This window comes from Patiria miniata, unplaced genomic scaffold, assembly GCF_015706575.1.
Source record: "Patiria miniata isolate m_02_andy unplaced genomic scaffold, ASM1570657v1 HiC_scaffold_1, whole genome shotgun sequence".
Lineage (NCBI taxonomy): Eukaryota > Metazoa > Echinodermata > Asteroidea > Valvatida > Asterinidae > Patiria > Patiria miniata.
In genome coordinates, this window is record NW_024037047.1 from 33,100,993 (window position 1) to 33,127,425 (window position 26,433).

Sequence of the window (26,433 nt, forward strand, 5' to 3'; positions counted from 1 at the left end):
TGTAACACATTTAAATCTACGTCAACAAATTTTACACACTTCCTCTATACAGCATTATATGAGGTAATTTAGTGAAATGGATTTCGCGGATGTTTACTCCAAATCGAATGCTGATGTATAAGGATTAATATCGGGGAATTTGGAGAAGTGACATGCTTCTTTTATTTTTTACATTATGCAACATAAACGTCACTCGGTGCTAGGCACGTTTCCCATACACCGTATGTAACGAGTATTCTCGTATCTACAAGGGAAACAAAATCACACAGTCAGCCTCAGGTGAAAAAAAAATTGGACGATTTGTTTTTATGATTTGATTGACAGAAATTATACCGGCCTTGCCCAATTAGTATATAGAAGTTCTTGTAGCTCCGTCGCATCTGGCATTTTTAAGCTGATGGTAATATTCATGCATCAGCACCATAAATATTAGGTGAAATATTCATTTTACTGACTTTGAAAACCAGGAATCAGATAGGGGTCTATTGAAATTCCTATCGTGTCAAGGCCCTTTGATTGCTGTATCTGGCAATTCAGATCACACAGTTCAAAGTTAAATAGAAATGCAAGGGTTCAAAAACAAATTAAGGTGCACAATAACTGATTTAAAAACAACCCAAGCGATGAGTGAAACGTTACACCACAATGAGTACTTCTGTACACTTAAGCTGGTGTGTACAACAATTTACACAAGTGGACGACCTTGTTTTTTCTTTTTTACTTTCGAAAAGGTAAACATTGTGGTGGAGGGGGTCGAATCCCCCCCCCCCCCCTGGCAAAAAAAAATAAATAAAAAAAATAAAAAACGGCCGCAGATCCATTTTTTCCCCTCGCGATTGTGTATTTGCATGCGTTAAAAAAAACCGTTTATTTCACATTAAAAGGTCCACCTCATTGTGAAAAGGTGCACTTTATAGTAAAAACGACCCTTCCCTAACAGGCTGGCTATACGTATGGCCCTAATCTGTTGTGTCAATCAATTTACATATAGAGAACGACCATGTTTCCTTTTTACTCTCGAAAAAGGTAGTAATTAATTTTGACCTTATATTCAGCAATTTATTTTGAGTGTGTGTGCATAATATAATAATAAGAAGGTAGCTCTGCATCAGTGGTGTAACTGCGTGTTGGAGGGGGGGGGGGCGCTGGGGGACGTGCTCAAGCAGATGTCCACGCTCCCTGGGTGCCCCAAAATTTAAATCTTGAACTGAACAAAAGTATAATTACTTGCTTTCAGGTGCCCCCCCCCCCCCAGAATACTAACCCTATTACGCCACTCCTCTTACATTCTTATTTAATATCCAAATATCCGAACCTGTTGTTAAAGAAACGCATGCAAATTTATCTACATACATGTGAAGGAATTAAAGAAATTGAAAACAACACCCTTTTCGGGCAATGTGCTGGAAAAACCGAACAGCCTAAAATACAATTTTTGGAACATGGGGAAAATCGGGAATTCCCAATTTAACTCAGCCGACGCGACGAGACCTGACCTCTGCCCTGGTTACTATGAGCCAGCACAGTAAGCAGTCTTGTGTAAACATACTGGTTTATTTAAAGTATATAACCTATTAACCTTTTGTAGCGAAAACAATATACTTGTAAGGTATGTTTTGTGCCATATTCAGAACAAACAGCCATGTCGTAGACAGACTGCATATTGTTGTTTAGGGAAAGCTGGGGTAAACTGGTAAACAGAACTACGAAATTGCGCAAAACCCCTTTATATACACGTCAATGAGCCTAGTGGCGGGATAGTGGTTCGGGTATCTTTGACCCATCCAAAACGTAACCGTTTAAAAAAAAAATCGCATTTTCCAACTTGAAACATTTTCCAAAATTATAAAAGCATCTGTCATTCGGAATCAGAAAAGTCGACTTTAGGTCAGGAAATACCTTCTGAAATAATCAAATACTGATCCAGACAGTGTTGACCGCATTATTTTACATTATGCAAAATAAACGTCCCTCGGTGCTAGGCACGTTTCCCATACACCGTATGTAACGAGTATTCTCGTATCTAGAAGAAGAAAAAAAAAATCACACAGTCAGCCTCAGGTGAAAAAAAAAATTGACGATTTGTTTTTATGATTTGATTGACAGAAATTATACCGGCCCTGCCCAATTAGTAGTAGTTCTTGTAGCTTCGTCGCATCTGGCATTTTTAAGCTGATGGTAGTATTCATGCAACAGCACCATAACTATTAGGTGAAATATTCATTTTACTGACTTTGAAAACCAGGAATCAGATAGGGGTCTATTGAAATTCCTATCGTGTCAAGGCCCCTCGATTGCTGTATCTGGCAATTCAGATCACACAGTTCAAAGTTAAATAGAAATGCAAGGGTTCAAAAACAAATTAAGGTGCACAATAACTGATTTAAAAACAACCCGAGCGATGAGTGAAACGTTTCACCAAAATGAGTACTTTTGTACACTTAAGCTGGTGTGTACAACAATTTACACAAGTGGACGACCTTGTTTTTCTTGTTTACTCTCAAAAAGGTAGTAATTGTGGTGGAGGGGGTCGAATCCCCCCCCCCCCGGCAAAAAAAAAAAAAAAAAAAAAAAAAAACCCGTGCAGATCCATTTTTTCCAAGCGTTAAAAAAGTAACGTTTATAACACATTAAAAGGTCCACCTCATTCTGAAAAGGTGCACTTTATAGTAAAAACGACCCTTCCCTAACAGGCTGGCTATACGTATGGCCCTAATCTGTTGTGTCAATCAATTTACATATAGAGAACGACAATGTTTCCTTTTTACTCTCGAAAAGGTAGTAATTAATTTTGACCTAATATTCAGCAATTTATTTTGAGTGTGTGTGCACAATATAATAATAAGAAGGTAGCTCTGCATCAGTGGTGTAACTGCGTGTTGGAGGGGGGGGGGCGCTGGGGAACGTGCTCAAGCAGATGTCCACGCTCCCTGGGTGCCCCAAAATTTAAATCTTGAACTGAACAAAAGTATAATTACTTGCTTTCAGGTGCCCCCCCCCCCAGAATACTAACCCTATTACGCCACTCCTCTTACATTCTTATTTAATATCCAAATATCCGACCCTGTTGTTAAAGAAACGCATGCAAATTTATCTACATACATGTGAAAGAATTAAAGAAATATAAAACAACACCTTTTTCGTGCAATGTGCTGGAAAACCGAACAGCCTAAAATACAATTTTTGGAACATGGGGAAAATCGGGAATTCCCAATTTAACTCAGCCGACGCGACGAGACCTGACCTCTGCCCTGGTTACTATGAGCCAGCACAGTAAGCAGTCTTGTGTAAACATACTGGTTTATTTAAAGTATATAACCTATTAACCTTTTGTAGCGAAAACAATATACTTGTAAGGTATGTTTTGTGCCATATTCAGAACAAACAGCCATGTCGTAGACAGACTGCATATTGTTGTTTAGGGAAAGCTGGGGTAAACTGGTAAACAGAACTACGAAATTGCGCAAAACCCCTTTATATACACGTCAATGAGCCTAGTGGCGGGATAGTGGTTCGGGTATATTTGACCCATCCAAAACGTAACCGTTTAAAAAAAAAATCGCATTTTCCAACTTGAAAAACTTTCCAAAATTATGAAAGCATCTGTCATTCGGAATCAGAAAAGTCGACTTTAGGTCAGGAAATACCTTCTGAAATAATCAAATACTGATCCAGACAGTGTTGACCGCATTATTTTACATTATGCAAAATAAACGTCCCTCGGTGCTAGGCACGTTTCCCATACACCGTATGTAACGAGTATTCTCGTATCTAGAAGAAGAAAAAAAATCACACAGTCAGCCTCAGGTGAAAACAAAATTGACGATTTGTTTTTATGATTTGATTGACAGAAATTATACCGGCCCTGCCCAATTAGTAGTAGTTCTTGTAGCTTCGTCGCATCTGGCATTTTTAAGCTGATGGTAATATTCATGCATCAGCACCATAACTATTAGGTGAAATATTCATTTTACTGACTTTGAAAACCAGGAATCAGATAGGGGTCTATTGAAATTCCTATCGTGTCAAGGCCCCTCGATTGCTGTATCTGGCAATTCAGATCACACAGTTCAAAGTTAAATAGAAATGCAAGGGTTCAAAAACATATTAAGGTGCACAATAACTGATTTAAAAACAACCCGAGCGATGAGTGAAACGTTACACCAAAATGAGTACTTTTGTACACTTAAGCTGGTGTGTACAACAATTTACACAAGTGGACGACCTTGTTTTTCTTTTTTACTCTCGAAAAGGTAGTAATTGTGGTGGAGGGGGTCGAATCCCCCCCCCCCGGCAAAAAACAAAAACAAATAAAAAAACGGCCTCAGATCCATATTTTCCAATCGTTAAAAAAGTAATTTTTATTACACATTAAAAGGTCCACCTCATTCTGAAAAGGTGCACTTTATAGTAAAAACGACCCTTCCCTAACAGGTTTGCTATACGTATGGCCCTAATCCGTTGTGTCAATCAATTTACATATAGAGAACGACCATGTTTCCTTTTTACTCTCGAAAAGGTAGTAATTAATTTTGACCTAATATTCAGCAATTTATTTTGAGTGTGTGTGCACAAAATAATAATAAGAATGTAGCTCTGCATCAGTGGTGTAACTGCGTGTTGGAGGGGGAGGGGGCGCTGGGGGACGTGCTCAAGCAGATGTCCACGCTCCCTGGGTGCCCCAAAATTTAAATCTTGAACTGAACAAAAGTATAATTACTTTTGGAATTATTGGAAGTATAATTACTTCCAATAATTACAATTTTTGGAATATCCAAGTATCCGAACCTGTTGTTAAAGAAACGCATGCAAATGTATCTACATACATGTGAAGGAATTAAAGAAATAGAAAACAACACCTTTTTCGTGCAATGTGCTGGAAAACCGAACAGCCTAAAATACAATTTTTGGAACATGGGGAAAATCGGGAATTCCCAATTTAACTCAGCCGACGCGACGAGACCTGAACTCTGCCCTGGTTACTATGAGCCAGCACAGTAAACAGTCTTGTGTAAACATACTGGTTAATTTAAAGTATATAACCTGTTAACCTTTTGTAGCGAAAACATTATACTTGTAAGGTATGTTTTGTGCCATATTCAGAACAAACAGCCATGTCGTAGACAGACTGCATATTGTTGTTTAGGGAAAGCTGGGGTAAACTGGTAAACAGAACTACGAGATTTCGCAAAACCCTTTTATATACACGTCAATGAGCCTAGTGGCGGGATAGTGGTTCGGGTAGTTTTGACCCATCCAAAACGTAACCGTTTAAAAAATCGCATTTTCCAACTTGAAAAAACTTTCCAAAATTATAAAACTTTTTCAACTTGAAAAACTTTCCAAAATTATAAAAGCATGTGTCATTCGGAATCAGAAAAGTCGACTTTAGGTTAGGAAAGACCTTCTGAAATAATAAAATACTGATCCAGACACTGTTGACCGCAATTTAGACGGAATGCTAAACTACACAAAAACATGTATTTCCGTGTTTTTCATGCTTCGATTATTTTTTTTCTTTTTCAGACTTCTGTCTATTCCCATAGTATTTGTACAAGTCTTCATCGTGTATAGCACTATGGGCACTAATATCAATCCGATTGCTTTCATACTTGGCATCAACATGAACGTCATCATGACGTCATTACGAGTCATGTGATGTCACATACAAGGTATACATTTTGGAGCTCCATATCTTCAGAACTACAGGTCTGATTGGATTAAAAGTTGGTATGTTGGTAAGGTGTAATAGATGAAAACGAAGTCATGTTATAATGACGCCATCACATGACAAGTGACGTCATATTAAAAATGCATATTTTAAAGGCCCATATCTACAGAAATGCAGGTCCGAAACTTGGTTTGTACCGAGACCGGGATGTTTTATAGATGAACATTGAAGTGACGTCATGATGACGTCATCACATGTAATGTAACCTCACATTTAAGGTGCATTTTTAAAGGCCTTTATCAACAGAACTATAGGGCTATAAGGCCTTGCAACGTCTGGCGCCTCAGGCCGTGTCCAAAACGGGCTTCCACGGAGCATAAAGATACAAATCCTGTGATGTGAAGCTCTATGCACGGAGCTACGGCTAGGAATTATTGTCAGAGCGTCCCCGCGTATTTTCACCCGGCGTGGACGTGCTCAAGACAATCAACTGATTCGTATGTAGCCTGAGAAAAAAATGTTGCAACCTCACGCCACTTCCGCAATTGTGTACAAACTTTATGGAGATTCAAGAAAACTGTTTCCTTACAAAATTGGAAATATTTCTCAGTCGGAGATTCATGTCTTATCATCATTTTTGCAACCTTTATTTAGATGAAGAAAAAAGTGGCGTTAGGTTGCAACATTTCCCCCCGGAAAAGCAAAAAAAAATAAGGAAGAATAAAAAAAAGAGAAAATATATAAAAGAAAAAGCGGCGAGAAGTCATATAGGTGTAAATTTGATGATGGGAGGGGGAAATGTCCCTACCCCCCTTTTTGTGTTGAAAAAATAAACAGGATTTTTTTAGGGAAAATATGTTTTTCCCCCTCTAGAAAAAAATCCTGGCGACGCCCATGTTTCCAGCTCTTCGCGAAACTTTACCCGAAACTGTTCGTTTATTTAGCTCCACTGGGCATGTCTGTCATCACACGAGGAGCCAGGCGCGAGTAAGCTGGGGGAAGTAATCGAACGCACTCAACATGTATGGCCTATCAGTCTTTAATATGACATAAGCATGCAATAACAAAATGATGAAACAGCTATGTGTTTGTCCTCAAACACAAATCTAGTTGTATACTTTTCCTTTAATTTCACTCATGTACCTTGTCTTGTGGACGATGTTGTAGGTTAGCTGCCAACAGGCTGACCAGACCTTTCTTGACACCTATCACGTGATTATCCTGGTCACGTGGGAAGTACACCTGGCCAATCGCTCCATTCTCGCTAATGTCAAAGGAAAACCTATACAAACAGAGTTGAGGTGCAATAAAGAATAACTCCCCAAACTATACAATGTAATTGCAAATCGTTTTGCTGATGTGATGGAAAGTTGCGGACAAGCTGGGAAAATGTAGTTACATAAGCAATCAACTCAATTGCATTTGTAATGCGTTCATTGCACTCTTCCATAGGTTCCTCGCGCTGGTCTAAAGATTTGCATTTGCCTTTGATTTATTGCTGTAGGTGTTCGATAACATTATTTCTGACAAACTAATGGACGACGGCATTCGGAAACAAAATAAGCATTTTCTCAGTTCAGTTTGCGCCGCTAACGGGAGCGCGAAACAGATTCAATTTCCGCCCTGAAACCAATGTCAGGCTGCGAATTATTTGATATATGGGATATATGTGAAGTAGTTATTCCATATAACTGAGCATAAGCAGATTTTTCTGACGATGCTTTATTAAGAAGTGGATTACTTCTGCATAGTGCCTGCCATCAGTTCTTCATCAAGCTTTGCATGTCGACAAACGATATGGACAGGGTTTAGAATAAAAACTTACCAGTCAGTAAAATCTCTCTCCTTGCTTAAATGAACTGAAACGAAATAATGCAGTACCACTAAAGTTAAATCGAAAAAAAGGTATGCCAACAAATGATCTTCAAGGAATTCATTTTTACCCCTAACGAATATTGAAATAATATTCTGCATTTGTTATTGTTTAATTTTCTAGATTGCTTTATATGTTATTTGATTGTTTTACTTGTCCGTTGACCAGTCCGCCTGTCGGCCTGTCGGTCGGTCGGTATGCCGGTCGGTCGGTCTAGGACCGTCAAACAGCTCAACAAGCGCAACGGCTTGTAATTCGGCTTTTAAAAGTGCTTATTTATAAGACAACAAATGCCGTCCTTTTTTTACTTCTTTCTTACAGATACATGTTGTGTAGGAAACACTTTCATCAAAATGTCCCTTTTCTACGTGCGTTGCTTGTAGTCTAGTAGTCTATGTAATAGACCCCGGCCCTTGTGAAGCAGACCATGGTTTATTACATTTATACGTACACAGATTCGGCTTTTAATTATGCAACTAGACTGCGTATAACTTCGAGAAACTGGCAAATCAGCAGGCGACTTCTATACGCGCGGACTAATTTGACTCCCCGCGTGCGTAAACGTCACGCTCACGATGAGTAGCATTTGTGTACAGGTTGTTGTATTACAGGTTGTTGTATTACAAAAACGCTGCATCCGAGTCGAAATTGACCAATCACAAGCTTAGTCTTGATTTTGGAATATATTCATATTTAGATATATTGAACATTAGATAGGAGTTGTGGGCTCCGCGGATAACGGGTGAAACTTAATCCAATGCTTTCAATCCTCTTTATTGATATTCATTTAGCTTAAAGCTCCTAATTATATTTAGTCACAGTTACTTAACTACGGTAAAAAAGAAAAATAATTTTGGGACTTTTCTTTGGAAATGGTAACATTTGTTTTATAGGGTACTTTGTAGGCTTTTTATTCATGAAATGCTTTGTGCAACGTGTAAACAGAGTACCTCCGAACAACACAAAATGCAAACTTAGACTGTTTTCCCCTGCATGTTGTTGGATTTTGGCTGTGTAGAATAAAAACTGTCCACTGTTTATCATTGACACTACTTTAGCCATAAATAACACGCATTTGTTTTGGTTCATCACTTTATGACGAGTAATCTACATTCACCAGAGCAGTACAATCCGGGCTAACTGTTCACACTATGTCCGGTACAAGATAGTGCTCACAATATATTAACAATGAACAGGCTTCCAAGGTTGTACAATGCAAGGGTTCACTGTTTCCTTAACTTTTCTGTTATATATTTTGTCGAAAACAATACCTCTGCACCTCGTGATCCTTAACAATGGTCCCCGACACGAGCAGCTTCACTTGGCACTAGCAGATATTAAAGTAAACGAACCCACGCAAACAAAAAATGAATACATTTTCTGTTCGCAACAAATCCTGGCCCCAATAACGTGATATTAACAAGTGAACCTATACCAAAAACTAACTGACAACAAACGTACAAAGCAAAATAGTTGAGCGCCACCAGCTCTGAACTACAATAACATGTGAGACCTAAGTTTCAGATAAACTGTTTCAAATACAATAAAGTGTCTTTTCGGATACGTGGCAGAGTGGCATAACCATGGGTAGTACTGAGATTATCAGAACAGAGCATTTCGTACACTCCCAATCAAGAGGCATTTTTCTGGCCATCAATCCTGATTGTTTAAAATCTCAGTCAGCTGACTCAAGCAGGCAGAGCTTATCGACAGGTCTAACCGCAGCGTTCTGGCGAGTCTTCACATCAGCCGTTCTTCCAATTCAATGTTTGCCTAAACATGTTCTCGTTATGAGTCCCAAGGGCCAGTTCTTCCTTGGTGTAGTCGCCTCCATAATCAACATAGTGTCCCCCGCAGCCAAGCTCCTCTGAAGATCGATCCACTTTCACCTAAGCTGCAGAGTGGGGAGATGCTCAGGTTATTTTTAACCAGCGCTTCCACAAGTGATCCGCAAGCAGCTGCACATGTCTCCATCGTCGTCCATAGGCATATTGTTTGATGGAATTCCCTGGAGATGCAGGCTGGCCAGCTCCGAGAGGCAGCGGAGAGTTGGTAGCTTGCGTATACTCTTCTGATTTGTCACTCCCACATATCCCCAGGCTGTTTGTGGGTGGAACTGCCACTTAATTTCATCCAGAAACAGGTACTCCTTTGTCTTGTTGTTTTGATTCCACTTCTCGATTAATTCTCCCATCTCCCTTTTACCGCCAACACAGTTTGTCTCAGTAGCAGACCGCATCCTCTTTGGCATTTCCCTCTTTGCTGAGAACTTCACCATAGCATCTATGAACGAGTCTGAGTCCAATCGGTTGAGCTTCTCAATGTTTATTGCTCATGTTGTTAACCCTAAAGGGGCCGGGTTATTTTGACCATCTCTCAGCCGGGGGGGGGGGGGCGGATTCCGCCCCCCCCCCCCCAAGATCTCGGCCATCGAGTGACGAAAATTTTTGAAACTCAGCACATGCATAGAGCAACTCTTCCTAAATATGCCCAAGAAATGTCATGACTATAGGTCAAAGGGTTTTGGAATTATGGCAAAATAATTATTCCTATGTATGAATGGCAATTCTGCTCGGTGTACATGACGTATATGCGAAAATTCAGTTTTCACGGCGCGTAGCGCCGGAAAATTTTTCGCTACGTGCCAACCCGTGGTCCGATTTTTATGTTTTTGGTATCAAAAGATGCGCAAAGCTCGAGGCTAAAAAGTCCTAACAGCTCGGATCGCGAAACATTTTTTTTTAGAAGCTATCGCGGAAAATGTTGAGGGGGGGGGGGCGGATTCCCCCCCGGCCCCTTTAGGGTTAAGCATGTGAACAAGCTGCCATATCTCATCCCCTGGCTTCTTCCCCTCTTCACGAAGAAAGGACCGAAGCAGTCTACCAAAGGAGGGTCACCCATAAGATTAACTCTGTTTCGAGGTAGGTCAGTCATGCTATGGACACGTCTTTCCTCAGATCCTCCTGCAGACAACACATTCAAGAAGAGCTTTGTACTTCAATGTCGCTCCGTCGTCAGGCGCAACACATACTCCCTTCACGAGGCACTATCATTGGGTGATTCACTTGCTACTTGAGTGACGCCAATTTTCAGACTCCCTCCAACTCGCAGTAGACCATCGTCATCCATCACAGGATCCAGGCTATATACTGCGCTCTTCCTGGAAATCGTCCCTTCTGATTTCAAAGCGTCGCTGAAGTGCTTCTTTTACAGGTGTGCAAAGATCGCCTTCTCAGCTGCCTGTATTCAAGAACTTGTAAGGACGAACACTTGTGGTTCCTGCTGTGTGTGATTACAGAGCACATTTAAACCGCAACAACCATGCCACGGCCTTCTTCAAGCGATGCCAGCTAGAATACCTCTTCATTAGTGTGTCGATGACATTTTCTGGAGCAACTGCCTCCGCAGCACAAGTCTTGCTTGATGCTTTACTTCCTTGTTATCTTGGAGTGCTTTAGGTTCAACTGGCCAAGCTGTCTCATCCCCTGACAAGAACTCCGGTCTTTGTGTCCATCTTGATTGGCATATCCTCTGTTTGGAATCAAGCCCTCTGAAGGCTTTACCGGCTGGTTTGGAGCGTGTATCCACATACCTCAATTGAGTAGCCATCGAATCATCGTGAATGGCATTCACTCGATTGGTGACGAAGGTCTGGAATCTCCCAGAAGTGTTATTGGTGTACTGCAAGACAATCATACTATATCAGTCCAAACAATGGTACTCTAAACTTCCAGCATCATTAAACAGCGCAGAATACTGTCCATCCTTACTGACATACCTGCTGCCGATAGCTTAAGTCGCGTAATGGTCATCAAGAACGAAGTGTCGATATGTTCCTGGTCGTTTACCAGCCTCATGCAAGATATAGCGCTCCATATGCGATCATATCGCAGAAGTGTTGTAGCTACGCACTAGAGGGTGTCCAAGACTCTTGAGGTACGATACATCTGGGAACACTGAAATTTTCCAGCCAGGGTAGCTCATGTAGCCACAACACCAACTGCTCAAACTTTCCTGGCACTAGTTCCTCATCCCACTCTTTCCCTCTCTTGCATTCATCTTTGAAGATCGTCTTTGCTTAGAGCACAAATTTAGTGGTCACACAAATCCAAGTGGGTCATAGACAGAACTCATAAAGCTCAGAACACCTCTACTGGTGTAACCCTCCTCTTTTGGCATTATTTTAATACCAAACACATCTGTGTGTGTCCCAGTGCACTTCAAGTGCTTTCTAGTAATCAATTTTCCAGGTCTACTTCTTAGAATAGATTGGCTGACCCTCCGACTGTTTGTCACCATATTTGACTAGCCGGAAACAAACCACGGTTAGCAGGTTTTTTTTCGAAACATTGCCTTTATATCATCCATCACTGCAACTCTTTGCTCTCTGAACCTCACAAGTACGCCGATCAGCGATCACCCATGGTTAGTAGCCTGAACAGTTGTTTCACCACATTCATGACCTTCTTATCATTCCCCAATGACTTCATCAAGCAGTCATCTGCGTCGAATTAAGTTATGACGATGTCAGAGTCAAAGTCATCCTTTTGGTCTTCAACCGGTCTTTAGCCATTCTGAAGACTACAAGCTGGTTGGCTATAGATGTTTCTATCTCTCCACCACACGAATCTCAGAACATCTATGTAGGATGGAGTCAACCTGGCCTTTTATATCACCCATCACTGCCATTTTTGTTCAGCGAGGTTTCTGCATATTCAGTGGAATAGTCAAAGACTATATGCAGTTGTTAGGGTTTGATGGGATTTACCATATTATGATGTGGCAAGTACCACATCTTTCCAGCTACGACATCAATGTCAATGCGCTGCAAACGTTCTGTTTAGCTTTTTCAAGCAGATCCTCAATCCCAGCCTTATTTCCACCAGATTCTGCTTTACATTTCATGGTTTTGAGAAAGTCGTCACCCAAAGCTCTGCAGACTTTTCTCAGCAAGGGATCTGTGTAATATTTTGCAACTGTGGAGGCAGAACTTTAAAGGGTATATCCATCTGATAATGCCCTTAAACCATTATAAGTGAGCGGTCTAACACATCAATCACCTTCTTGTCGTTGGCAAATATCTGAAGATTTGTCCTCATTGTTACTCGCCAGCAAGCAGATGAAGCGGAACATTTTACCTTTCACCACCTCCATTCGCTTCTGCGGGGACATTTCGTAAAGTCATCACAGGCATCAAGACGATGATTTTCGCTGCATAGGTGGCATGGCTTTGACCGACCGTCTCTCTTTGATGCACAAAACGTCTTACTTGACTCTGATGACTGCTGCACCATGCTTCCTTGGCATGAACATTGAGTCTTGTCCATCGCTTTGGATTTCCGGATTTGCCCGATGTCTTTGAGACCCTGTACCTTGTGTTTAGGCATCAAAACACTGGGCCATATTGGTCTCCAAGGCAGCCACATTCAGGAACTTGACAAGCCTGTTGATGTTGGGGTAAGCACTAGTTGCTTCCAGTGTATTTATTGTTATATAACGCCATCTTGACTGCAGAAAGAATGTTAGCTGTTTCACAAAATGTTTATCATCCTCACACAAGAGTCAATCCCATTAATCTTGCTCGTTGCCTCAAGCGTCTCCATGCTGCCTTGGACCTCATCAGTGAAATATCGTATGGTTTCGGCTCTGTTCGATATAACTGGGCCCTCGTTATACTTTGTCGACCCAGGATCATTGAGAGATGTTGAACGCATTGCCGAATCTCTCCTTCAGAGGTGTCCGTGCTTTTAGCATAACTTTGGAGGGTTTCATTATTGCACATGGCAGAATGACATGAGCTACCTTTCGTTTACAGTTCTCGAACAGTCTGTTCAACTTCTCCATCACTGACAGAGGAGTTCACAACACAACTGTCAAATGAGTTCATGAATCCCCAGTAGTTCATGGGGTTGCCATCAAAGGACATCAAACTGGTTTTCGGAATGTTCATACATCTAACACCTAACGCTGTAGTGTTAGGAAGACACCTACCGGTTCCGTTGTGGGAGTCGGCCAAGCCTCCGCAAGTGGGTTAAGCTTGTAGTTCTGAACGCCATTACTCTTCGGACTTTCAGGTGTCTGTATATCTGATGTAGCATTAGTCGATAAGGGTTGCTGATCTGGTACCCCTCCCCCCCCCTCACAAAAAACGTTGTTCTTAGTTCATGACTGCATGATCACCAGTTGATCATAAGGGGCCCAATGAACTTGGCTAATGCTTCTTCCTCTGCCAACGCTATCTCGATTTATGTTTCAAGTTGCAGGCACTTCATTGCAGCTTTCTTTTTCAGCAACTGTTCATCCATCAGAGTTTTCTGCTAAAGTTGCTCAAGTTCCACGCCCTGCTGTCGTTTCAGGAACTTTGCCTTGACATGAAGTGCTGCCCTCCTTGCAGCTTTTGCTCTGGCACTTGATGTCGATGTGTGCTGCTTTAGGGAAGTCAGTCTATTTCTGACAGTCTTCGAATCCAGCTTGCTAGCTGTCCACGGATTTCTAGAACTCCTTATGTTTTTTTTTTAATGTTTGAAGCATGGTCACCTTGGGATTTGATAATATACAAATATTGAATGCTTCGAGTGGTGTTGTAAAACAAGCCTCCCGAGGTGATTCATTGACCATTCTATTTTCCCGAGGCGGGATAAAGCATTCAATATTTGTTTTATAACACTTCAGCCACAAATTCTGCTTGGTTTTAATATTTTAAATTATTTAAATCTGAACACAGTTGAATTAACTTCATTTTCAATACAAGATTGGTGGAAAATTTATTTCTCTTTTCCAAACTACCCCTTTACAAAATGGTGCTGCGGCGCGCTCTCTTTGGAACAATACGCGCTACGCTCAACGCGCAACGCGCACACCAGCACCATTTGCACACAAATACCGCGCCGTGGAAACAGTACTTTGGTTGCTAATGGTATAGTACTTTGGTTGCTACGGGTATAGTACCTTTGGCCGTGCACAGAAAGATAGCAAAATTAGAAAGTAATATGTGACTCGCTCTCGGCAAATCAATACACAGAATCTGTGCATGAGATGTCATAAGCTTAATTAGCTTCTCCTTTGTCAATGCTTCTTCTTCCAAGCTGTCACTCAAACTTCTACGGTTACTAATCTTTGATATGTAATCAGCTACATTATTGCAAAGGTCACTCGCAATCAAATTACATGCAGTGTACACCTCTGGATTGTATATAAAATGTGATGGATTTTGGCTGTGTAGAATTCAAACTGTCCACTGTTTCTCACTGGCACTTATATTAGCCATAATTAGTACGCATTTGTTTGGTTCATCACTTTATTGCGAGTAATCTACATTCACCAGTTAGAGCAGTGAAAATACCGGTCTAACTATGTCTGGTACAAGATAATGCTCACGATATTTATATAATAAACAGGCCTCCAAAGTTGTACACCGCAAGGGTTTACTGTCTCTTTAACCTTGCTGTACTAGGGCCAAAGTCAACTTGTAAGTGACCATATGCTTTATATACACACATTTTTAGATATGTTATGATGGACGTTCCGGTTGAACAGTCAATAAACGACCCTTAAACAATGTCCAATAACGTTGGTGATGATTTGTCCACGTGTTTGTCGACTTTTCGCAACGTTATGTGGAGATCAATTAGCTAACATAAGTGACGTACAAACCAGAATGGCTCCTCTTACACATCTGATTCAAGTGTCTGTTAAATCCGAAAAGTGTAGAGACCGTATCAGCTTGCTTTGTATCCTCAACCACTTTAGAAATCTCAAAAGTATATCATATTTTGTCGCAAACAATAGGCATCTCACAATGGCTTCTCTGAACTTCGTGGAGCGCTCAATTGGCACTAGCATGTCAGTAAACAAACCCACGTAAACACGCAACACCTGTGGTACTTCAGTTTGACATATCCGAACTATTGAATGTGCACAACTTTATTGCGACATTTGAATTCAATCATTCTTTCGCCTGTTAGTGATGCCGAAGCTCCAGAAAAAAAAACAATGCGTGAGATCCCATTCGTTTATTAAACTACCTTGTCAATATGTAATTTACAGCAGTAAGCCAGGAGGCAAAATATCATAATTCACCGAAGACGGATATTCTCCGTCAAAAAATAAACACTATTGGAATCAATTGTGTGAATTGTGTACGTACCTTGTTCCTCTTTGCTGGTTACGACCACTGAGTGAACCCGGAGGTAAATCTCCTGAAGCCCGCTGCTATCGTTAGAACTTGTCACCAATATGAAGCCAATCTACGATGACAATAAAATATAAGCAACATGAGTTCAACTGTAAAAAATCCTGTAGTTCCATCTCTTCAAAAACCTAAGCTTTTGTTATTTATACAGAAACAGGCTCCATCTACAGAGGGACAAACTTTTGTCAATTAATTTAGGGGCAGTGTTAAAAAAAGTTTGGCAAGTTAGAAGTGCAGCGCTAGTGAAGCTTTGCGAAGTTTGCCAATTAATAAACACCATTTCCTGAGAGGAAAATCAGGCTTACTGTTTCTTTTCATGGAACACCAGTATATGCTTGCTATAAAGTCACTCACTGGAATTTCCTCTTACAGCCATGTGGGTGATGTAGTTGCTAACGCCAAAACGTGCCGGTTGTTAAGCAAAGCTTATCCGATTACGTACTTAGACGCTGTAACAGAGCAGTGAAATGTGTGAACCCCAAAAACATGGCCTCTTGAACGTTGTGTTTCTCAGAATATATACTCAGTATGATTTAAATGATCAATTTTAAAGAAAGAAGAAATTCTAAACTTTGTGTCAGTGAAAAAATCGCCGTCATCGATGCCGAATCGTCTATCCTGGTTACTGGTAAAGCCAACCTTCAACTATAGAAGAAATCGTTCAAAAACTTCCTCAAATATATGTATTTATATTAATTTCTAGGAATCTATGAAGTTGTTATTTCACGAATAGTTGAACGCTGATATCATATTAGAATTTTTCCGAATTTCAGCTTAAGCTGTTGTTGCGAACGCTTGCGTTATACTTGGAACTATCTCCATGGAAAATTTCGACTAGGATTTTTCGGCTTCCAAATCCACTTTTATGGTTTTCTTTTAGCACCTCAGGCGTTACGGTTGACTGATTTCGGCCCGGCAACACAATGGACGATCGCATATTAGCATATTCATTAGTGTCTCTCGGCCTGGCTTGGCGTGGCCGTCTCGGTATCGACCAATGGAAGCCGTCAAAAAGGGTGATATTATACAAATACTGAGTGGCTCAGCGTGGAATGGGAGGAATATTATCGCAAGGTAAAATCTGGACTTTTCCATTTCATGAGGCGAAGCCGAGTGAAATGGAAAAGTCCAGATTTTACCGAGCGATAATATTCCTCCCATTTCACAATTTAAAGCCACTCAATATTTGTTTTATTTAACTGACATATAGATCCTTGTCATTTGATATATTTGAACTTTTATTTCAATACAAACCTGGAGGAAAATGTATTTGTCTCTTCCAAACCACCCCTTCACGAGAATGTTTGAACCCAACGCTGTAGCGCTGGCTCTTTGGAACAATACGCGCTACGCGCAATGCTGAACGCGCACACCAGCATGCATTTGCACACAAATACCGCGTCATGATCCTAACTGTTGAATAGTATTTCCCATTCCCCATGGGCGGATAGTACTTTTTGAGCCGTGGCATGAATGGGAGTAATAACGAATGCCACGTGATGTGAGTTCCACCAATCAAATGACTAGGATCTGTATGTCAGTTATATAATTATTAATGAATAACATGTGAAGGAGGCTTTTATGCCAATTTTTACTGTACACCATAATGGATAGTCCTGAACCTTAATAATATTCGTGAGTCTTGAAAAGATTGACAGATATTTCTAACGCCTGTGTTACAACTTTCAAAATGCACGTAACCAGGCCTCTTTTTCCAATTAAACGAAAAGTACTGTACATATCACAACGATTGTTGGCACATATACTTGGATTATTAAGGAAAATAAACCCTGAAAGTTGGATGAAGATACGGTATTCCAAATGGGAGAAATTATTTTTCAAATATTTCGCCCGCCTGTGTGAACATGTCTGTGTACTTGTAGTTTCATTCAAAATAAAGTGTTATGTAATCTTTAGAAATCGCCCTTCGCAACCACATGGCTGCTAACAAGAGAAAATATAATTCTTTTGGGACTTTCATGCAGCGGCCCGACGTACAGCCCGCATGTTGTTTTCGATGCGCGCTTTATACAAGGTTTTTTTTTAAGTGAAATTGTGCGTGCAAATTATTAAAGTCTACAAGAGCCTGGGAGATATGTCACAACAGTTGTGTTCTGACTGGGAAAAAGTAAAGTACAAAATTTTGACTTAAAACAGCTCAATTTAACCATATTTAAACATTGCGATGAAGAAAAATAGACTACTGCAAAAGATATCAAACGAATTCCTAAAGCATTATAATATGAAACTATGAGTGTCGCGGTCCACACGGAGAGATAAAAAAAATGGCTATGCTCCTTGCATATAATGGAAGACTTTCGCCTATCCGCATCCTTAATGAATTAGAGAAAAAAAACACACTATTGGGCGTACCTAAAAATATCCCCCATGGACAGTGATGTTACAACACTATGCCCAAAGCATCTGATCGCAATGACTAAATTATAACCCGGATCCTTTGGGAACTGCAACCCTGTTTACACGACAAACTAGAAGATTGAGAGTGAACGACTAATCATTTTAGAGCTTACAAAATCACAGGAACGAAACTCTGAATAAATAAGGTCCCGGTACCTTAGACTCGGCCTGCAGCGTGCGAACCATCTTCAATTCCGTAGTGGAATAGAAGGTGTAGACGTACTCGGTGTCGGGTTTGAACCGGATGAAACTGGCAAGGACCGGACTGATCCAGCTGGTGCTTATGGAGAGTACCAGAGCTAGCTTCAGCATGGTGACTCCAAGCCGAAGATTGGTCCTCCCTGCCGGCAAGGCCATCTTGGTGGATGGCCTGCTTCGGTAGCAGGAACAACCCGAAATCAAATACTGTGTTCTGAAATGAGAGAGAAAAGAAAACCTTTGAAGGAGAAAATGTACAACCAAGTGCCTGACAGCTCCTCTTTTTGCATTAGCATATAGTTACAAACTCACAATTTAAAAAGTGAACTTTAAATTATATCAGTCATTAACGAAGAAGTCAATGGTATCGAATTAAAAAGATCCTTGTCTTAGGAGGTGACATTATTTATATGTATTTGTCCGTGATATTTCGAGTTTTATCGGAAAATATACATAACATTCTATTAGCATCGCTATTTTTCTGGCAATACGAAAGTTATTTACTTGTGAATGAGCTATCGAACGACGAATGAAAAAAAGGGCTAACGTTAACGTTTTATAATAATTACGAATTATTTGCGACCGAGACATATAATGCACTTTTATCTGGGTAGACTGGTTCCTGCCCCCACCAGAATCCAGGGACCGAGAATTGAGCCTGAAAGTATAAAAGGTCAAGCGGCGTGCTTCCGGAACCTTCACGCGGCCCGCCTGTGGGCATTTAACACTGGGTTGCCCTTTCTCTTGCTCTAATTGATTTCTTCTGCTTCTTCTGCTTCTGTTGTATACTATGCAAGCACCACCCGATCATGGTTATAACGCAAAGGTCAGTGTGGCGGTGGCGACTAAGTTGTGTTGTGAGCTTTTTTGACCAGCTCATCCATATGTATTTCTCCTTTCATAATATGATGTCAGATTTCTAACCGTAATCACTCCAAAAAACTTTCATGTTGTAATTTTACCTTGGTATTCCTCAATAAAAATTATGAGAAATCACTTGGAGATGGGTAAAAAACGAATTTTTCTTACGACATTTGTTGTGACATTGTATATTATTTTGGCAAAGAAAGAAAATGTATAATAACGCAAAGATTCAACTACTGACAGCCAAGGGTTCTAAATTTAGTCGTGCTGGCTTGAATACAGTACTCGTCACCGGTAATTTTAGATATTTGTTTTGTAAATGCTAATGAATCTTTCTATAGTTTATTAAAAAAAAAAAAGAATGTCATAAAAGTAACAGACACCTTGGGCTTTGTTTTCACCACAAAATTATTTCATAAATTTTCATCTGCTCATCTTTTTTTTTTCGAGTACACCCAGTTCCTTTAGTCCACATGTATTTTAGATTTTTGGAAGTGAGAGGTCAGCTTTTGGAACGATTTTTCAGTTTCAATAAATTGAGATACTAGTATAATATACGTATGTTCATAGCCTATTGCCGGTGTATTCACTTGGGGGTTACTTGCTGCACATGTGCAGTGTGAGACACCCAATAGTCTTCGCATGTTGGCGACATTTTACCAACATATTCCGGCGCTATGGTGGCATAAAAGGTCCAAAATGTCCAATATGTGAGTTTTCCCAAAGTAATAACCCCGAAAAAATATACTCAAAATAAGTTTCCAATAAAACTCACCATATAATCAACTGGGCTACATTTCTTTAAAAAGAATATTCGTTGCTTTCTTTTTGCCGATGAAGAGCAAATCAATAACTGTGAATAAAAAACAATTGTAGCTCCCTATTTATCACCTGGAAGGGAACATGGACATTGCTGGCTTCACTTCCATAGGTCTCTCTTATTCCTAACAACTCAGATTTTTAAGGAAAAAAAAAACACGAAAAAAGACAACTACATCATTTGAATACGGAGCATCAAAAGATCTACAGAAACAAAACTTAGAGTAAGAAAGACTAATTATGGCATGCTTTATTTAAGCCTTGTTAAGGGACAAAGGCCGATGGCGTCGACTGGGATACCTGGGCACAATGAGACAAACTAAGTGAAAGGCACAAACATACGTAAATAATATAACAAAGGCCTTTCCGAGGGTGATTTTCTGAAGAAATCAATGTACCAAAAGTAATTTCAAAGTTTTGAATTTTCATATTCAAGGGTTCCGGAAGCACGCTTTCATGGGTGAATTTTTTAGTTCTATTATAGTATGCTTAAAGGGCGGATTTTTTCTTGCTTGCAAAACTGTGGCGGATCCAGTATTTCTGAAAAGGGGCGACGGTGAGGATGTTGGACTCCAATGTGAATCAAGATTTGTAATATCGCTTGGTAACGTTATTCAGCGAACCTTGCAGGGGTTATGTACTGTCAATAATGAACATGCTGGCCGCCCAAAAACACACTCACTCCTGCTTTGATTCATTTTCGTGCCTGTTATGTAGCTCAACATCAAATTATTTTTTTTCCATTTAGGACATTTTGCCGTCAAAATATACACATCCATGTTGCTGTACGCAAAGTAAATTATATAGCGAGTACCTTGTTTATGCAGAAAATTACATACAGACCCCTTTCTGTTTTACCACGGATAGTCATAACTACTTATTCTAGAACCAGACCGGGTAAAGATTCTTCGAGAAAAGAACAAATATTAAAAACCCAATTAGAACTATAAGCATAACGCAAAATCCACTACAATACAGATATTCCCTCAATGAGGAAGATGGTACAAAGGAAATGGAACATCAAATTCGAAATGTAACATGAACCAACCGCGGATCCTAGGATCCGTGAACCAACCAAAAACTAATTCGTGTAACTCTTGTCAATTTTTATTTTTTTCACCCTAAAGTGCTACTTAAAGATATATATCTTTTGCAATTACGACTATAAGCAATCAGCCCCAGATGGCAAATGTTTTCGGGGGAATTTTTTAGAAGTTTCATTTTAGTTGAAACGTTTCCCAAGATACACCGCTGCTTCTTTTTTTTTCTCAATATTCGTCATTTATTGTACATTTTATTCCACTGAAGTCCATCTTAGGCTTACCTTTGGTATCTGCTTTCCCTCTTCAACGTCGACGACAAATACAGCAGCAACCAATGACAATAGCTTGTAATTTTACAAATACAAACCCAAGAGACACAGCAGCAGTCCATCTTAGGCTTACCTTTGGTATCTGCTTTCCCTCTTCAACGTCGACGACAAATACAGCAGCAACCAATGACAATAGCTTGTAATTTTACAAATACAAACCCAAGAGACACAGCAGCAGTCACACGTTACTCCAACAAAATCTCTTTACTGTTAAAATGAAAGATGTATCATTATTATGGAAATGCTCTAAACAGGCATCACGTGAGCCACATATCAGCACATTAGGACGTAGTAAAAAAATCCGACCTTTACCCAATGAAATATGAACAGTTAGCTTGTAGCAAATCAATTGAACCCTGAGCCTAAATAAAACAACGCCCCAACAGGTGCGTTCTGGGATTACCCGGATCATTCCACTTACCGAGTCCAAACTATGTCGCCCCAGATAACATTGGCGGGTAGAACATTACAATGCATACACTGATGGAACTCATTCGCGCAATGTTATAAAACTGACTGCAAGTCTCGAAGTTCGTCTGCGCTCCAAACTAGTCAGTTTAATTACATGTAAAGGCTACAAGACTTGACCTTCGCAAGAAGACTCCAATATCAGTAAGTATTAAAATCATTTTAACCCTGCTTCCTATATTGCTGAACAAATCTGTAAGGTTTGAAGGCCTTACAATATCATCCTGTACACTCTAAAAAATAGAAATAAAAAAGTGTGAATTTGTGTTGTGTAAAACTGTTTGTTAAAAAAATGCGTGATGTTTGCTCAATGCAAAATAAAAATCCATTGAAGGGAAGTATGTATGGAGGACCGCCGTGTACCCCCCCCCCCTACAAACCAACACAATTTGTTCGGTGCCTTTTCGGGTCCTAAAACACATTTCAGATGTGAACAGTAAAAACATAATTCGGTGCTCTGGAGATATCAAAGATGGCAGCCAATATGGCCGCAAAATGGTAAAAACTGGGGAAAAAACATATATCAGCCAAATAGTGTGATAAAAGCATAAATAAAATTGTCAGTCACAATTATGCTTTTACCCTCGCAAATTCATTTCTGGTATCCCTTTTGCTATCATGCTTCAAATTCAAAATGGCGGTCAATATGGCGGCCAATATGGCGGCCAATATGGCGGCAGAATTTGGCAGCCAATATGGCGGCAGATTTGGCAGCCAATATGGCCGCCTAATTGGTATTTGTTGGTGCCTTTTAGGGTCCTAAAACATATTTCTGATGTTAACAGTAAAAAAAAAATCGATGCTCTGGAGATATCCAAGATGGCGGTCAATATGGCCGCCAAAATTGGTAAAAACTGGGGAAAAAAATCATATATCATCCAAATTATGTGATAAAAGCATAAATAAAATGGTTACTTACATGTTTTAGACCCTCAACAAACTCATTTCTGGTATCCCTTTTTGCTATCATGCTTCAAATTCAAGATGGCGGCCAATTTGGTGGCCAATATGGCTGCAATATTGGTAAAAATGGAGACAGTCATATATAAGCCCAAAAATATGATCAAATCATAAATACAATTGTTAGTGATATGTTTTTGACCCTCACAAATTCTTTTATGGTATCCCTTTTTGGCCATCATGCTTCAAATGCATGATGGCGGCTAAGATGGCAGCCAATATGGCCACCAAAATGGTACAGAATGGAAAAAAAATCATATATCAGCCAGATCGTGTGATAAAAGCATCAATAAAATTGTCTTACAAATTACAAATTCGCAGATTCGGCAGCGTATATTGCCGCCGAATTGGTAAAAAAAAGTGAAAAAAAATTATTTATCAGCCCAATAATGTTTGAAAAGCATCAATAAAATTCTTTTTTACTCTCCTTTTACCCTTTTTGCTAACATGCTTTAAATGCAAGATGGCGGCCAGAAGTGGTCAAATATGAGGAAAAAAATGATATTTATCAGCCAAATAATATGATAAATGCATACATTTTATCATTAGATATCCGCCATATTTGCCGCCATCATGAAGCATCATTTGAAGCATAATAGTAAAAAAAGGAAAACCAGAAATGAATTTGAGGGTCAAAATCATATAACAATTTAAAGCACAACAGTGCACGGTAACAGTTAGAAACCAATATCTAGGTGAGAAAATGACACAACACATGGATAAAATGCACGTTGGGTAAAGATTGACCAATAAAGAGTAAAACAAAGGGAACATGGTTGTCACAGGGGTAATTTTACTTCCTACACGACTTCGTTGCAAGGTGCAAATATGCAACACAATTATGGGTGAGCCGTTACACCGAAATGAGTACTTTTGTAAACTCTAGCTGTTGTGTAAAAACAATTTACACAAGTGGACGACTATGTTCCCTTTTTACACTTACCATTTTTTTATAGAGTGTAGCAGCATATTAAAGCTCATTAGAAGGATTCTAGCAGGACGACCAGACGCTCGAAATTTACGATACTGCACTCCAGTCGATAGCAGTTTGCATCAGCTATTGCTTAACAATCTTTTTACGGCTCTATTTGGTAGAAACCTTAAGGACTGTTGCCCCAACTGTTCAAATTCATTATATTTTTGTTCCCTGGATAAATCGCCTTCGGTAGTTAGATAATTTTTGACACAAAAAAGCTACCATTTTGTGGTAAACTAATAAGAATAATTACTAATAAGAATATACACTGGAGCTGTGCGTCTATTTGAAAGGCAGCATGGGGTTTTTGTTGATTTGAGTTTGTTATACATGTAATGACGTATAGGGAACGTGCCACCAGCAGATGTTCATGCCACCTGGGTGCTCCCAAATTGAAATCTTGAACTAAACAAAAGCATACCACTTGCCTTCACGTGCCCCCTCAGAATGTTAAGCCTATAGTTACGCCACTGCTATAAGTTATTGTTTATATAATATTCTGAATATCCGAACTCGCTGTTAAAGCAACGTATGCAAATTTATGTAGAAAGCTTCTTTCCGGCAATGTGCTGGAAAAGCCGAAAAATCTAATGCTCTGCAAAGCAATAACTACCCTGCAGTGGGAAAACCGGGAATTTCCAATTTAATTCTGCCGACGCAACAGGGCCTGAACTCTGGCCTGGTTGCTAAGGGGCAGCACAGTAACCAGTCTTTTGTAAACATACTGGTTTATTTATTAAATTATATTACGTTCACGAACATTAAGGTCTGAATGGCTTTTCCCACACACAGTTGTGGCGTACCTGCAGTACATGAGCACTTGTCCATGATTCACATTGAATTTGAAGTCTCCGGCCTAAAGATGCTTAACAATAAATTAACATTAAAGCTAGTAACGTAAATAATTGATTGGGTTTTTTTTCTAAAAAGGTACGAGTAAACTGACGATGAGATCCAATGAGCGTTTTCCCACAGGGTTAAATGGAAATTGAAACGATCTCGATATCCCGGCACATTTCAAAACTATAGTTTTACCATGGTAGAATATATTATAATCGGCGAATTACTTGCCCCGAAGACGCGTCAACGAACCTCAGGGGTTGATGATCCTACGTATAACATGTAGCATGTAAACAAACCTTACAATCTCCCTCTATACAATGTACAGCGTTTTATGAGGCAATTCAGTGATATAAATTTCGGAGATGTTTACTCTAAATCAAATGCTGATGTATAAGGATTAGGATCGGGGAGTTTGGAGGAGTGAAATACTTATTGTTTCTACATTATGCAACATGAACGTCACTCGCTGCCAGCTTATAGGGCACGTTTCCTATATACCGTATGTAGCGAGTAATCTCGTATCTAGAATAACACCAGTTAGGTGACGAAATTTGGACGATTTGCTTTTATGATTGATTGACGGAAATTATAGCGTCCCTGCCCAATGAGTATAAGGCCCGTTTCAGACGCCGTGCTAATGCCGTGACCATCGTTTATAATTAGAAATGCGCATGCTCGTAACGTGTGTACGAGTAAAGAAATAATGAACTAACAAACGCATCAACAATTATGGCGACTTACATGGAAAATTTTCAAGAGTCATAGGGCTGTACTCCTGTAAATAGGCCTAAACGCATCCGCCGAGCTAATGAATAAAAGTTATAACCTCAAAATATTCTATATTAGAAAGATCTGAGAGCCATAACATTTGGGAATTGAAGAGATGTGGCAAAGAACCTCTGGCCCAGAATTTGGGCTTCCATTTCTGAGCATTTTTGATGCAATTAGACTCGAAACTGGCATTTTTTTTTTGTCATGTTGTGGATGGATCGTTTTTTAAGATTGCTACTTTTCCGCTTTGGGAAAATAGGGGACGTCTTCATTGGATGAGGTTTTCTCGAAAAGAGAAAGATTTTCTAGTATTGTTTTTAAGAAAATTGAAGTATGGGCATTTAACATTGGTGCCTATTGGACTTTATATACAGGGGTTCATCCATAGGCAGATGAGGGACACCAGTTTTTTACTCAAAACCAGGAATTTCCAAAGTGGATTGATCCATCGCAAATGGAAGAGTTTTAGAAAAGTAGAAAAGAGATATTTAGTCCAAATTTAGGTTAAAATAGGAACATTTTGAAACTGTACTTTCAAACTCGAAAACTTTACTACATGAGAACCAAAAAATGTCTCCACAAGAATACACATTTCAATATTTGTGTTTAAACGTTTTTGAAAGAGTGCATGGCTCCGTAACGTCGTACGTTCAACTACGTTGTTGAGCTATTTACAAAGCACGTTGTCGAACCCGTAGCTTGTCAGTGCAGCCTCCATTTCAACAATGGGAATAGAATATAATTATGGGATAATATATCCCCCACATTTAATAGCTTGAAAAACAAACAGTATAACAAGCATCCAATGCACTGTTTTTTTTTATTAGGGACGTAAGTGACCAGTCCCCCTCCATCCCCGAGTCGTCAGGAAGTGTAGACTAATTAAAGTTAGAGCAGAAACAATCTTGCTTATCGTACATGGATTATTCGATCTGAAAAACAATCGCAAACATGACATACACAATTACAGTTTATGTACGTGAATGTACATGTCAGTATGGAGGAAGGA

General features: G+C 39.7%; 1 protein-coding gene across 1 annotated transcript; it reads right to left on the reverse strand.

The window, feature by feature from the left end:
- Positions 1-6,802: 6,802 nt before the first annotated feature.
- On the reverse strand, positions 6,803-18,510 carry LOC119733050. The gene is made up of 4 exons (XM_038206634.1): positions 18,310-18,510; positions 15,691-15,790; positions 7,497-7,530; positions 6,803-6,953 (listed from the first exon to the last, which is right to left on the reverse strand). Exons 1-4 carry the CDS (start codon positions 18,508-18,510, stop codon positions 6,803-6,805), a joined length of 486 nt encoding a protein of 161 aa, XP_038062562.1.
- Between the last annotated feature and the right edge of the window lie 7,923 nt (positions 18,511-26,433).

What these genes read in the sequence shown, in the direction of transcription:
- LOC119733050 (XM_038206634.1), bottom strand. Translation starts at nt 18,510, where the DNA reads ATGGCCTTGCCGGCAGGGAGGACCAATCTTCGGCTTGGAGTCACCATG. An exon ending in CGCTGCAGGCCGAGTCTAAG is followed by an intron (nt 15,791 to 18,309) that starts GTACCGGGACCT and finishes TTGTCATCGTAG; the next exon opens with ATTGGCTTCATATTGGTGAC. An exon ending in GAGAGAGATTTTACTGACTG is followed by an intron (nt 6,954 to 7,496) that starts GTAAGTTTTTAT and finishes CTGTTTGTATAG; the next exon opens with GTTTTCCTTTGACATTAGCG.